The sequence below is a fragment of the Phoca vitulina genome, unplaced genomic scaffold, assembly GCF_004348235.1.
Source record: "Phoca vitulina isolate PV1807 unplaced genomic scaffold, GSC_HSeal_1.0 scaffold20, whole genome shotgun sequence".
NCBI lineage: Eukaryota > Metazoa > Chordata > Mammalia > Carnivora > Phocidae > Phoca > Phoca vitulina.
The window spans coordinates 37,386,332-37,400,102 of NW_022589723.1; the positions used below are offsets into that span (position 1 = coordinate 37,386,332).

General features: G+C 36.0%; 1 protein-coding gene across 1 annotated transcript in view; it reads left to right on the forward strand.

The window, feature by feature from the left end:
• The window catches only part of ARIH1 (ariadne RBR E3 ubiquitin protein ligase 1), a 120,262-nt gene that overhangs the window by 42,238 nt on the left and 64,253 nt on the right, over window positions 1-13,771 (forward strand). The window contains exon 2 of the mRNA XM_032417626.1: window positions 6,964-7,031. Coding sequence (XP_032273517.1) covers window positions 6,964-7,031 — 68 coding nt within the window. The remainder of the gene's footprint in view (window positions 1-6,963; window positions 7,032-13,771) is intronic.

Genomic DNA, 13,771 nt, shown 5'->3' on the forward strand with positions numbered 1-13,771 from the left:
TTGTAGCTGAGTAGTATTCCTCTGTGTGTGTGTGTGTGTGTGTGTGTATCACACCTTCTTTATCCATTCATCAGTCAGTGGACATTTGGGCTCTTTCCATAATTTGGCTATTGTTAATACTGCTATAAATACCAGGGTGCATGTATCCCTTTGAATCATTATTTTTGTATCCTTTAGGTAAATACCTAGTAGTACAATTGCTGGATCTTAGGGTAGTTCTTCTTTTAACTTTCTGAGGAACCTTCATACTGTTTTCCAGAGTGACTGCACCAGTTTGCATTCCCACCAACCGCAAGAGGATTCCCCTTTCTCTGCATCCTTACCAACACCTGTTGTTTCCTTTGTTAATTTTAACCATTCTGACAATTGTGAGGTGATATCTCATTGTAGTTTTGATTTGCATTTACCTGATGATGAGTGATGTGGAGCATCTTTTCATGTGTCTGTTAGTCTGTTGTTATGTCTCCTTTGGAAAAATATCTATTCATGTCTTCTCACTTTTTTAACTGGATTATTTGGTTTTGGGGTGTTTGATAAGTTTTTTTTTTTTTAATAGATTTTAGATATGTCATTTGCAAATACCCTTTTCCACTCTGTAGGTTGCCTTTTAGTTTTGTTGATTGTTTACTTTGCTGTGCAGAAGCTTTTTTTTTTTTTTTAAGATTTTATTTATTTGATACAGAGAGCACAAGCAGGGGGAGCGGCCGAGGGAGAGGGAAGGGTAGAAGCAGGCTCCCCACTGAGCAGGGAGCCTGACAAGATCCCAGGACTCTGGGACCATTACCTGAGCTGAAGGCAGCTGCTCAACCACCTGCTTTTTATCTTGATGAAGTCCCCGTCATTCATTTTTGCTTTTTTTTATTTTTTTTTTAATTTTATTTATTTATTTATTTATTTATTAGAGAGTGAGCAGGAGAGAAACAGCATGAGAGGGGAGAGGGTCAGAGGGAGAAGCAGGCTCCCCGCTGAGCCGGGAGCCCGATGTGGGACTCGATCCCAGGACCCTGGGATCATGACCTGAGCTGAAGGCAGTTGCTTAACCAACTGAGCCACCCAGGCGCCCTCATTTTTGCTTTTTTTCCCCTTCCCTCAGGAGGCATATCTAGTAAGAAGTTGCTATGACTGATGTCAAAGAGGTTGCTACCTGTGTTCTCTAGGATTTCACATTTAGGTCTTTCACCCATTTTGATTTTATTTTTGTATATGGTGTAAGAAAATGGTTCAGTTTCATTCTTCTGCATGTTGCTGTCCAGTTTTCCCAACACAATTTGTTGAAGAAACTATCTTTTTTTCCCCATTGGATATTCTTTACTGCTTGTGGGCCCGTTTCTGCGTTGATCTGTGTGTTTTTCTTTTTGTACCAGTACCATACTGTCTTGATCAGTTCATTTCAAAATTATTTTGGTTATTCTAGTTTCCTTGCTATTACATATAAGCTTTAGAATCATTTTGTTGATACCTACCCAAAAATCCTATTGGGATTTTGATTGGTATTGAATTGAATCTATAGATCAGTTTGGGAAGAAATGATATTTTAATTATATTGAGTCTCCCAAACCCATGAAGGTAGTGTATCTATCCATTTATCTAGGTCTTTTTTTTATTTCCTTCATCAGTATTTTGCAGTTTTCAGCATATGGATTCTTTATATATATTGTTAAATTTATACCTAAATATTTCAAATTTGGGTGCCATTGTAAGTGGTTCTTTAAAATCTTTTTGATTTCTAGTTAGTCATTGGTTGCTCTGGGGATTATAATATAAATATTTTAACTCTTCACATTCTACTTAGAATTAATATTCTACCACTCCAAGTAACACATAGAAGCTTCATCTATATAGATTACTTTTCTCCCAGTCCCTTTATATTATAGTTGTCATATGTGTAAACAGAAGTGTTTAACCCTTTCCCCCTCCATTACATGTTATAATTTTTGGTTTCAGTAATTTTATGTTTTCAAGAACGTAAGAGGAGAAAAATAGTCCCTAATATTTACCCATTTACCATTTCTCTTGCTCTTTCTCCCCAAAATTCCATGTTCCTCCCTGGGATCATTTCCCTGGCACCTAAAGAACTTAGCATTTCATTTAGAGCAGGTCTGCTGGCAGTGAGTTCTCATAGTTTTTTTGTTTGTTTTTTGTTTTTGTCTGAGAATATCTTTGTCTTCATTTCTGAACTATACTTTCACTGAACATAGAATTCTAGGCTGACAGCTTTTGGTATTCTCCCACAAGGCCCTGAGAGACTGTTCTTTTTTTTTTTTTTTTAAGGTTTATTTATTTATTTGACAGGGAGAGACAGCAAGAGAGGGAACACAAGCACGGGGAGTAGGAGAGGGAGAAGCTGTCTTCCCACTGAGCAGGGAGCCTGATGCGGGGCTCTATCCCAGGACCCTGGGATCATGACCTGAGCCAAAGGCAGCCGCTTAACGACTGAGCCACCCAGGCGCCCCGAGAGGCTGTTATTTTAAAAACAAAACAAAACAAAACAAAAAGGATAGTTTTTTTCTTTTGTTAAGTTCAGATAATTTTTTATTGATACATCTTCAAGTTCAGTGACTTCTCTGTCATCTCCTTTCTGCTATTGAGCCTATCTAGTAACCTTTGTGTTTTTTAGTTCTAAAGTTTCCATTTGTTTTTGTTTTTGTTTTTGTTTTTTAAAGATTTTATTTATTCGACAGAGAGAGAGAGACAGAGCAAGAGAGGGAACACAAGCAGGGGGAGTCCGATGCGGGGCTCGATCCCAGGACTCTGGGATCATGACCTGAGCCGAAGGCAGACGCTTAACGACTGAGATACCCAGGCGCCCTCCATTTGGTTTTTTATAACTTCTTTACTAAGAATTTGTTTCATCCATTTTAAGGTGTCCATTCTCACCTAATGGATCATGTTTTCAATAGTTACTTTAAACGTCTTTGGTATTTCTAATATCCGGTCATCTTGGGGTCGGCATCTATTAATTATCTTCTCCCTTGAGAATTGGTCAGATTTTTGTTCTTGCAATGTGTGTTAATTTTTGGATTCTATCCTGGACATTTTGAATATTGTGAGATTCTGAATCCTGTTAAATCCTTTAGAGAGGTGAGGATTTTTTGTTTCAGTAAACCAGTCAATCCAGTTAGGTTATAACTGCATATTCTTTCTCACTTTAGGTAGTGGTTCCATTATCTGTTCAGTTTTCAAAGCTTTTGCTGTGCTGAGTTGCCCTTCCATTCCCACTTAGATTGATCTAGGACTTGGGCAGTGATTTATATTATAGTTCTATTCTAAAAGCCTCATCTGTACTTTAGCCGCCCACATGTGCATAGCTTGCAGGGTGAGCCCAGGTTCATATGCAGAATTAGGGGTTTACTCCTCCATCTTTCTCTGCTCAGCGATTTCCCCTATACTCTCTGAGTCCCAGAAGTCCTTTTCTTCATTCCTCTAGCCAGAAGCATGGAGTTTTCTAGGTTTTAGTTCTTACCTGTCATGCCTTGAGGTGAAGTGGCAAGAGAAAAAAGAAAAGAATAGGGATCACCCAACTTTTTTTCACAACAGGGACCCTCTTCCTGATTCTTCTATTCAAAGGAATGGATTTTCTCTTGTCATTCTGCAGCAGTGTAGTTTCATGGCTGCAGCTGGCCTCAGGCAGGACCTAGAAAAACAGGAGAAAAAGAAAAAAAATAAGTATTTCCCCTACATTGTTAGGAGCCTTTTGCCATAATCCTCTAGCAAAAAAGATGCTCTCCTCTTAGTATTAGCTGCTCATGCCTGCTACAACAGTTTCCCTATTTGGCCCACTCATGGGTCAAAGCCAGGAACTAAACGATAAAAAGCAGAGTACCCACCACTCTTTTTTGTTGTTATTTGTTGTTCTTCACTTCCCTTCCCAATCTGCCTGCTGTTTAATTTTAAGAGCATTTTGTCCAGTTTTTAGTTGTAATCAGTGGGAGAGAGAGCCCCTGCAATGAGCTTATTACTCCATCTTGGCCAGGACCAGAAGTCACATTGTTTTGTTTTTAAATAAATTAACATTATTGGTGTATAACTATATGACTAAATATACCCATTTTTAAGTGTATAGTTTGTTTTGAGAAATGTTTTCCCTCATATAACCAACCATCACATTCAAAAAATAGAACATTCCCAGAAAGCTCCCTTGTGTCTCTTAGCTTTCTGCCATCCCCTCCTCATCCTGTCCTGATAACACCCTTTGGTGGAGGATGTAAAGGATATTTATACATATGACTAGTAGTTAAAGGAGATCTTTAATATTCCTTTAGGTTCTACTACATGGAATAAGTGAAAGAATATTAGTTTCAGATTGTCTTAGGGTAAAATTCACAACTTTTTCACTTAATTAACTGGATAATATTGGGTCATTTTTATAACCTCCAAAGAATCTAGTCATGGTTTTTTCGTATTTAACATGGCCGGTAAGTGCTCTCTTACAGAGAGCTTTGAGAATTAAATGGGGTATATAAAGTACCTTATACAGGCCTTGGCATATAGTAGATTCACATTATGTGTTATTCTCCCAGTACCTTTCCTTACATGCAGTGTGCATAAATGACTTGAGCCAGCTACATTGAAATAGAGACCAAAATATAATTATTTATTTAGTATTGTGAAATATCTCCTGCCCCATAGCCTAGACCCTGGCAGAATATATAAGTATTTTGGCATTATCATGCCACTGTGGTTTAGATGAATTTTTTCAATGTATCCTATTAGGAAAAACTTTTGAGCATCTACCTTCAATGTAATATGTACATCAGGCACATACACCTACACAGGAAGGATGAGATAAAAAATAGAAAAATTGTCATGTTTTCTTCATCCTAGGGGACTGCTGGTCTAATTTTCTGAATCCCTTGGGTCATGATCACATTTGGGGATGCCCTACCCCAAACCTATTAAGTAGAACTATGGGGGTGGACCCTAGTAATCTGTGTTTTAACTGAACTTTCCATAATAATTTTTGATGAGCCAGGAACAGGTTTGGGAACCTCTGGATGGGACCAGGTTTTGATAATGGAACTCAAGCACAGAAAAGACACTACAGCAACATCAAAGGGCATCAGAGGGCATTTGTCCTCTTCTCCCTTTTTTCTCTTTGCAAGTTGAGACTCAACAACTCCTGAAACACTTTTTCCCCAAGCACTCTGTCTAGTGGCAGAGAACACAGTCTATTTGGGTGCCACAGAGTTATAGTCACACAGTTCTCATGGGTACTATTGGACGTAATTCTACCAGTCGATAGGATTATTGCCTTTATTTTACATATGACTAAACCTAAATGAATAACTATTTCAATTTCAGGCAAATCCTGTTGTGAAAACCTGTTTCCAAACAGAGTTGGATTGGGTTAGGGGGTTGGGGTGTTAATAAATTGTTGAATCATATTTCTGAGAAAGCTGGACAAAACAGTGTCAGTATATTCTGTACAAATATAAAATAGGATCAGTTAATAGGGGGTTTTTGTTTTTTTGTTTTGTTTTTTCACATGTTAACTCTTGTAAAGTGGTGGTGTCTGCTGAATGCTATGTTAAAGGAGGATTCTTAAGGGAGTCTGGGCCCAAGAAGCAAGGAGTACCTAAATGGACTAGCAAAATGTGTTTAAAGTGGGTGAATGAGAGTTACCATGTCTGCATCTTTGGATTTTTTGGGGGGGTATTGAATGTATGTGAATTTTCCTGTGACAAATTGTATTGTTTCATGACATTTTTATACAAGATTACTTTTTAATTAAATCAGTTGTTAACTAATACTGTGGTCTAACTATGGTGACACAAAAGTAGTTTTATATGCAGAGATCCTTTTTGAAATGTTATTTGATTCAGGTTTGAGTTAGTTCCACCTCTGACATTGTAACTAGCATTTTAAGTAAAAATTCTGTACCCAGATAGTAACCTGACTAGTTTCATGAGAAATGGAAATAAATATTAATAAAAATAAATGACAGCATTAAACAATAGGACAGTCAATTTTGGGTTTATTTCATGCTGTTAGCCTTTCCTTCTAGAAATGAAACAGCATCCTCAGATTATACTCTCTAAATTATTACCTACAAATATTTTGTCTTTTTCATTAAATATCTCTGAAGGACCTTGTGACTTATAAATGGTTTAGACTCATTGGAACTATTCAATACAATAAGGTATTAGAAATTTTATTAATTAGAAATTTTGTTGATTAACAGAGTGACAGTCTGCTAAATCTTAATTGTAAGATTTAATTTTAATTAGTGCTTGATTTAATACAGCAAGTTTTCATTAAATTTCTTTTTGGCTTTTTAAAAAAATTTTTTTATTATGTTCAGTTAGCCAGCATGTAGTACATTATTAGTTTTTGATGTAGTGTTCAGTGATTCATTAGTTGCATATAACACCCAGCGCTCATCACCACACGTGCCCCCTTTAATACCCATCACACAGTTGCCCCATCCCTCCACTCCCCTCCCTTCTGTAATCCTCAGTTTGGTTCCTGGAGTCCAGAGTCTCTCATGTTTGTCTCCCTCTCTGATTTCTTCCCATTCAGTTTTCCCTCCCTTCCCCTGTGGTCCTCCGCGCTATTCTTTATGTTCCACATGTTTGTGAAACCATATGATAATTGTCTTTCTTTGCTTGACTTATTTCACTTAGCATAATCCCCTCCAGTTCCATCCATGTCGATACAAATGGTGGGTATTCATCCTTTCTGATGGCTGATTAATATTCCATTGTATTTATGAACCTTATTCATTCTTTTTGGCTAGTTTTGAATTCTGCTTTAGAATCCTATAGAAAACTGACAAATTAGTGTGGCAGACTATTTTTAAGTACTCTTGATCTCACAGTTATTTTTGTATTATCTTTGTAGAATAAAGAAATATCTTAGGAAAGGAAATTTGGATGGGATGAAATTAAATTCAACCTAAAAATTCACTAAATGTCAATGAAGTACTGTTACCTTAAAATAACTTTTTTTCCCCCCCTTCTTTAGAATCCAGCAACTATCACAAGAATACTCCTTAGCCACTTCAATTGGGATAAAGAGAAGCTAATGGAAAGGTAAGGAACTATATTGTCAGCTTTGTACTTACAAGTAGCACAGAAAACTTGTTGAACTGAATTTACAAGAAGCAAATAAGGAATTGATTTATAGACCAGTATGTGAAAAAAACCAGTGAGCAAGTAGTATGTGCTTTAATTTCTTGTATTTCTCATCTGTAAATTTTGCAATAAACTTAATGTTAAGGGAACTCAGACTTAATGTTCCTTTTATTTTGGAGCTAAGGTGGGGGCTCTCCTTCAGTATCTTCAAAATTACATCCTCTTGAGTACTGAGAACTAAAAATGTGTTTTGAAAAAGTGGTCGAGGGGGTACCTGGCTGGCTCAGTTGGTGGAAAATGCAGCTCTTGATCTCAGGGTCCTGAGTTCAAGCCCCAAGTTGGGTGTGGAGCCTGCTTAAAGGAAGAAGATGAAATACATTTTAAAAAGCACTTGATACAGTCCTCAAACATATGAATAATATCTTCCATTAATTACTTAAAATTTTTTTGCCCATAAAACTTTAAAATCTATGTTAAGCATATTAATGACATTTATTCAGTAAAAATAAGTTGCTGAGGGTATCCTGACCATCAAAATAGCTGTTTGGACTGGTTCTCTGATTTCAGGCAGGATGATATTCCATTGAGTATTTTTTCTATTTTCTCTCTGAAAATGTTTCTGGTTCTAAAAGGGAAGAAATTACAGGACTAGTGAAGGACAATATTAATGCCATTCTTAATCTTTTTTTCTTCCTTAGATTGAAAGTTAGGAGTACTTGTTAAGGTGGTAAGGTGACAGCCTATATTTATTCTATCAGCCATATTCTTCAGTCTAAAATTAGCAATCCTATTTTTAATAAAGAATTAACACTAGTTGGGAATTGAGAACCCAAATATTATGAGAAATAAATGGAAAATACTTCCCATTTGATTTTAAAATTGAAAGAACTTTGCAAAACAGATATTAAATAATACTAAGAGCATTGCTCAGTTTTTTGGTTTTTTTTTAAGATTTTATTTATTTATCTGTCAGAGAGAGAGAGAGAGATCACAAGCAGGGGGAGCGGCAGGCAGAGGGAGAAGCAGGCTCCCAGGATCCTGGGATCATGACCTGAGCCGAAAGCAGGCACTTAACCAACTGAGCCACCCAGGCGTCCCTATTGCTCAATTTCTCACACATTGCACCCCAACTACAATTTAATAATAACAAATAATAGTTATGGTTATTGAGCCCTTTGTGCCAGGCATTATTTCATTTTATCCTCCTTATAGCTTTATGGTGTTGGAAACTATTATCCCCACTTAATTGATATGGAAAGTAAGGCTTAATATATTTATCTTAGTTTGGTAACAAAAGGAGTTAGCACTCAAACTCATGTTTGTTGGACTCCAAAGCTTATGTTCTTAAACATATATAGTTTTCCCAGGGTTCATGAAGAATAAAATGCTCCTGACTGTGATTGCCCCCGCCGCCCCCTGTGGATCTGACCACCTTTTTTGAAGTCAGTGGTATTTCTTAATTTTGGTAACATTTATTTTCTGGTTTATTTTGTGACAGGATAAGGAGTTTTCATTATTTATATCTGATATTCTTCTGACTTAACAGTTTGTTTCTTATTAATGTATTTCTTCAAAGAAAATTTTCTCCTGTAACACTGTTGATACTGCTGAAAGCATTTTTCAATTAAATACTGTACTTAGATGTGGTAAGTATGAATTAAAAAGTAGTCAGCTCCTTGGAAACTTCTCTGTGTGTGAACTTTTCCATTTCTTTTTGTAATTTCAGTTTTTTATATATTCTGAAGATATGTTATTGGGAACCTTTAAATCTTTAAATAGTGTTTTTAAAACCAATATGCAATATCTTTTTGTCTCATTTAATGAGTTTCACATTATACTCTATGTTTGATATTAACACTGCCACACTTTATGATTACTAATATGTTTAGATTTAATTACTGCCATTGTAAGTAGTGCTTTGTATTTATTATGTTTTCTGTTTGGTTTTTTTGTTGGCTTGATACCAAGTCTTCTTTCTCTTTCTCCCCTCCCCCCGCCTCCATCTCAGAGTTACATGTTTTATTTCAGTTTTTCTAGTGGTCACCTTTATGAGCACTTTTACTAGCATATATTTAACTTTTTTTTTTTCCTTTTGGCTAGTCTCTTGCATCCCACCGTTTTCTCCAAATTTACTTTTTTCTCTCCAGAATATATCTTTAGTCATTTAAGTCATTTCATATGTATTAAAATTTTAAGGACTCTAAGAGAAATCTTCAATATTCTGAAATTTTGGGTAGTTTTTGAAAGCATATTCATTTGGGCCATTTAAGTCTGAGAACTAATATTTTTGGTTTGGGGAAATTCTTAGCTATTATTTCTTCTCCTTTTCTTGATTCTCTTAATGCTTTCTGGAATCCCTGTTAGTCACATGTTGAAATTTCTGGATCCCTTTTGGAAATTAATTTTAATTTTTTTCAAAATGTTTTTTCTGTACTTGTCATCTTTGTCTTTCTACTCTGGTCTGTGAAGTTCCTCAAGTTTATCTTTAATTCACTAACTTGCGTTTCTTTTTGCACCCATTCTGCTATTGAGCCATCTTGAATTGTTTAGTTCAACAGTATCCATTTTATTTATTTTAATAACTTAATTCTTGTTTTGTGGATGCTCTTTTCCTTATCTCCCTTGGCACATAATTCTTTTTACACTAATGTGTTTTCTTCTAGACTGTTTATCAGTAAACAGAATTTAAATTATGTATTGGTATTTAGTACCTTTCAGAGTATGTTATTTTCAAATTGATCAAATTTAGGCTATAATAAATTCCAGTAAAAATCAATATGCATTCTATTTTCACACTTTCAAGTAACTCATTATCCAAAAATGATTATAATTAAACAGTGACAGTACAAATGTAGGATATGGCTGAAGAGATACAGGGAAATTTGCAGGCTTAGTATCTTTATAAGAAAAAGAAAAAGAGGTAGAAAACAAAGCCTTTGAAACAGGAACTTAGAAAAATACAAAATAAACCCAAAGACAGTAGAATAAATATTTAAGATAAAAGCAACATAATTGAAATAGAGAACAAAAACACATAAAACAAAAACATCTTTGAAAACGATTTTTTAAAAGGCAAATATCAAGAGAATGAGAAACAAGCCACACACCTGGAGAAAATATTTGTGAAAGATACCTGATAAAGACTTATCCAAAATATACAAAGAACTCCTAAAACTCACTAATTAAAAAAAAACCCAGTGGGCAAAAATCTGAATAGACAATGCATTAAAGAAGATAGGCAGATGTTAAATAAGCATATGAAGAGATACTCATCGTCATATATTATCAGGGCATTGCTTATTAAAACAAGATACCACTGCATACCTATTAGAATGGCTAAAATCCAAAAACACTGACACTACCAAATACTGATGAGGATGCAGAGCAACAAGAACTCTCATTGCTGGTGGGGATGCAAAATGGCATAGCTGCTTTGCTTTCAGTTTGGCAGTTTCTTACAAAACTAAATACACTCTTTCGATAGGATCCAGCAGTCATACTTTTTGGTATTTACCCAAATGAGCTGAAAGCTTGTGTCCACACAAAAACCTGCCCATGAATATTCATAGCATTTTTATTCGTAATTGCTAAAACTTGGAAACTATCAAGATGTCCTCCAGTTGGTGGATGGATGAATAAACTGTGGTATGTCCAGACACTTGAATATTATTTCGTGCTAAAAAGAAATGAGCTATGAAGTCATGAAAAGATATGGAGAAACTTTAAATGCATATTACTAAGTGAAAGAAACCAATCTGTAAAGGCTACATACTGTATGATTCCAACTATATGATATTACTACAGAGACAGTAAGATCAGTGGTTGCCAGGGGTTAGGTGGAGGGAAGGGTGAATATATAGAGCAAAAAGGATTTTTAGGGCAGTGACACTATTCTGCTTGAAACTTTTATGTTGCATATATATCACTGTACCTTTGTCCAAACCCATAAAATGTATAACACAAATGTGAACCCTAATGTAATCTGTGGACTTTGGATGATAATGATGTGTCGATGTAGATTCATTGATTCTATCACATGTGCCACTCTGGTATGAGTTGTTGATAGTGGGTCAGGTTGTGTGTCGGGGGGGGGGGGGGCAAGGGGTAAATGGGAATGCTCTGTACTTTCTGCTCAGTTTTGCTGTCAGCTAAGACTGTTCTTAAAAAGTAAAAGCTGTGTCGAAAAGGGTGAGGAAATAAACCATTGGCAAATATGATGGGGGTAGGGGGGAAAGGCACAAACAACATTGGGAATAATGCATAATTATAAATAAATATAAATATATATATTATATATGTTATATAATTGTATATATTATAAATTTATAAATATATAAATAAATACTGAGTACCACTTTTACCAATATATTTGAAAGCTTGGAAATGGAAATTACTTCATTGTCCCCCAAGAAGTAGAAAAATAACCATGGAAAAATGTAGTAAATATTTACTAAAAGATCCCTCTCCTCCAAAAACCACTAGATGATTTTATGGTCAAGTTCTATGTAATAAACCATCAAGGAACTGCAAGTTTCTATTGAAAATTATTTCAGAACATAGAAAAAGAGAAGACATCATTAATTCCTATTAGCCAAATCAGAATAACCTTTGTTACAAAATTTGAGAAAGACTGCATAAGATATAAATCACTTTTATTATGAACATAGCTGTTGAATTCATAAATAATATTTAATTAAATTGGAAGAATTAATGGTCTAGTAGGATTTCTCCTAGGAAAGCAAGAATATGTCACCATTAGGGAAAAAATAATTCATCTATAGTATTTACTACTTTTTAACGGGTTAGTGATACCCATGATTTAGAAAAAAACAATTTTTAACAAACTAAGAAGGTAATTTCTCAGTGTCATGAAAGGCATCAACTAATAATCCAAAGCAGAATTAACCTTAATTTTGAAACTTTGGAAGGATGTCCAATAAAATCAAACAGGGTACTGGCTGTCACCAGCACTTAAATGTACTAGAAGTTCTGATAACTATTATTTAAAATAATACGCAGAAAATTAAATAAGTGGTATAAAAATTGGCGATGGGAGGATTTGGATTATATTTAGATTTTTCTTTATGCTTTTATGTATTCTGTGAACTTTCTTCAGTAATCCCAGGAGAAGTGTTATAATAACACATTAACTGTGTAATTCAGAAAATAAGAACTCATTTGTAATGAAAACATTTATTTAAAAAAGGAAGAGAGGGGCGCCTGGGTGGCTCAGTCGTTAAGCATCTGCCTTCGGCTCAGGTCATGATCCCGGGGTCCTGGGAACGATCCCTGCACAGGGCTCCCTGCTTAGCAGGAATCCCGCTTCTCCCTCTCCCACTCCCCCTGGTTGTGTTTCCTCTCTTGCTGTCTCTCTCTCTGTGAAATAAATAAAAATTTAAAAAAAGGAAAAGAAATTTTTGTAGACCATATAATCATCTAGCTGGGAAACCCCAAAGAATGAACTGATAAACTATTAAAGTGGTTGCACATTAGAATCACCTAAGAACTTTAAAAAACACCAATGCCTAGGCCCCTTTCCATTCTTTCTCCTTCCCCATCCCTTAATACCCTTGGAAAATAAGAAGAAACTCAGAATGTGAATGACACTGTGCATCTTCCTTTCCTTGAGTATAAAAATGAAGGTGACTCGTATGACAATCTTGTAACAATTTAGGATCCCAGGAATCATAAGAAAAGTTAATATGGCCAATAATTTTGTTACATAGCTTGCTTGCTTTCTCTCTTTCTTTCTTTCTTTCTGTCTGTCTGTCTTTCTTTCTTTCTGGGCGCGGGGGGGGGCACAAGCATGGGGCAGAGGCAGAGGGAGAAGCAGGCTCCCTGCTGAGCAAGGAGCCTGACACGGGGCTCAATCCCAGGACCCCGGGACCACGACCCGAGCTGAAAGCAGACATTTACTTGACCGAGCCACCCAGGCGCCCCTACATAGCCTTTTTTTTGTTTTGTTTTCTTAAAGACTTTATTTATTTATTTGACAGAGAGAGACACAGCGAGAAAGGGAACACAAGCAGGGGGAGTGGGAGAGGGAGAAGCAGGCTCCTGGTCGAGCAGAGAGCCTGATGCGGGGCTCGATCCCAGGACCCTGGGATCATGACCTGAGCCGAAGGCAGACACTTAACGACTGAGCCACCCAGGTGCCCCCTATATAGCACTTTTTAAAAAAATCGTACTTCCCATTTGGTAACACAATATATTCAAGCATCATTTCTATTCATTTTGACATCCTTAAAGAGAAGTCTTATCCTAGGCAAAATTATGAAGTACTTCAAATTCTGTCATCTCTTTCCTCATTTCCATATACCTGGCATATTAATTTTTTGTTTATTCATTAGGGAGCCCTAGTCCCTGTCATGGGGGAGGACTTTACGGTCTAGTGAGGGCCCTAGAGCTATAAGATTTCTTGCCAATAATTCTTATTCGCCTCCAGACTTCCAGTCCATGGTTTAAACAAATTTGTCTTGACCCCAAAACCAAGTAATTTATTCTTTTAAAAATACATTTTGGTGAAGGTGGTGAGGAATTAATGGAGAAGGGACCATTGAAATTTTTTGGTGTCGTCTTTTCTCTCTCATAGCAGCTTTCCAGACCTTTGCCATTTTCTTTCCTACCCAGCCTTCTGAATTTTTACTATGTAGATTAATTTCTTTTCTGTTGTATAAATTAAATAGAATTTTCTCTAT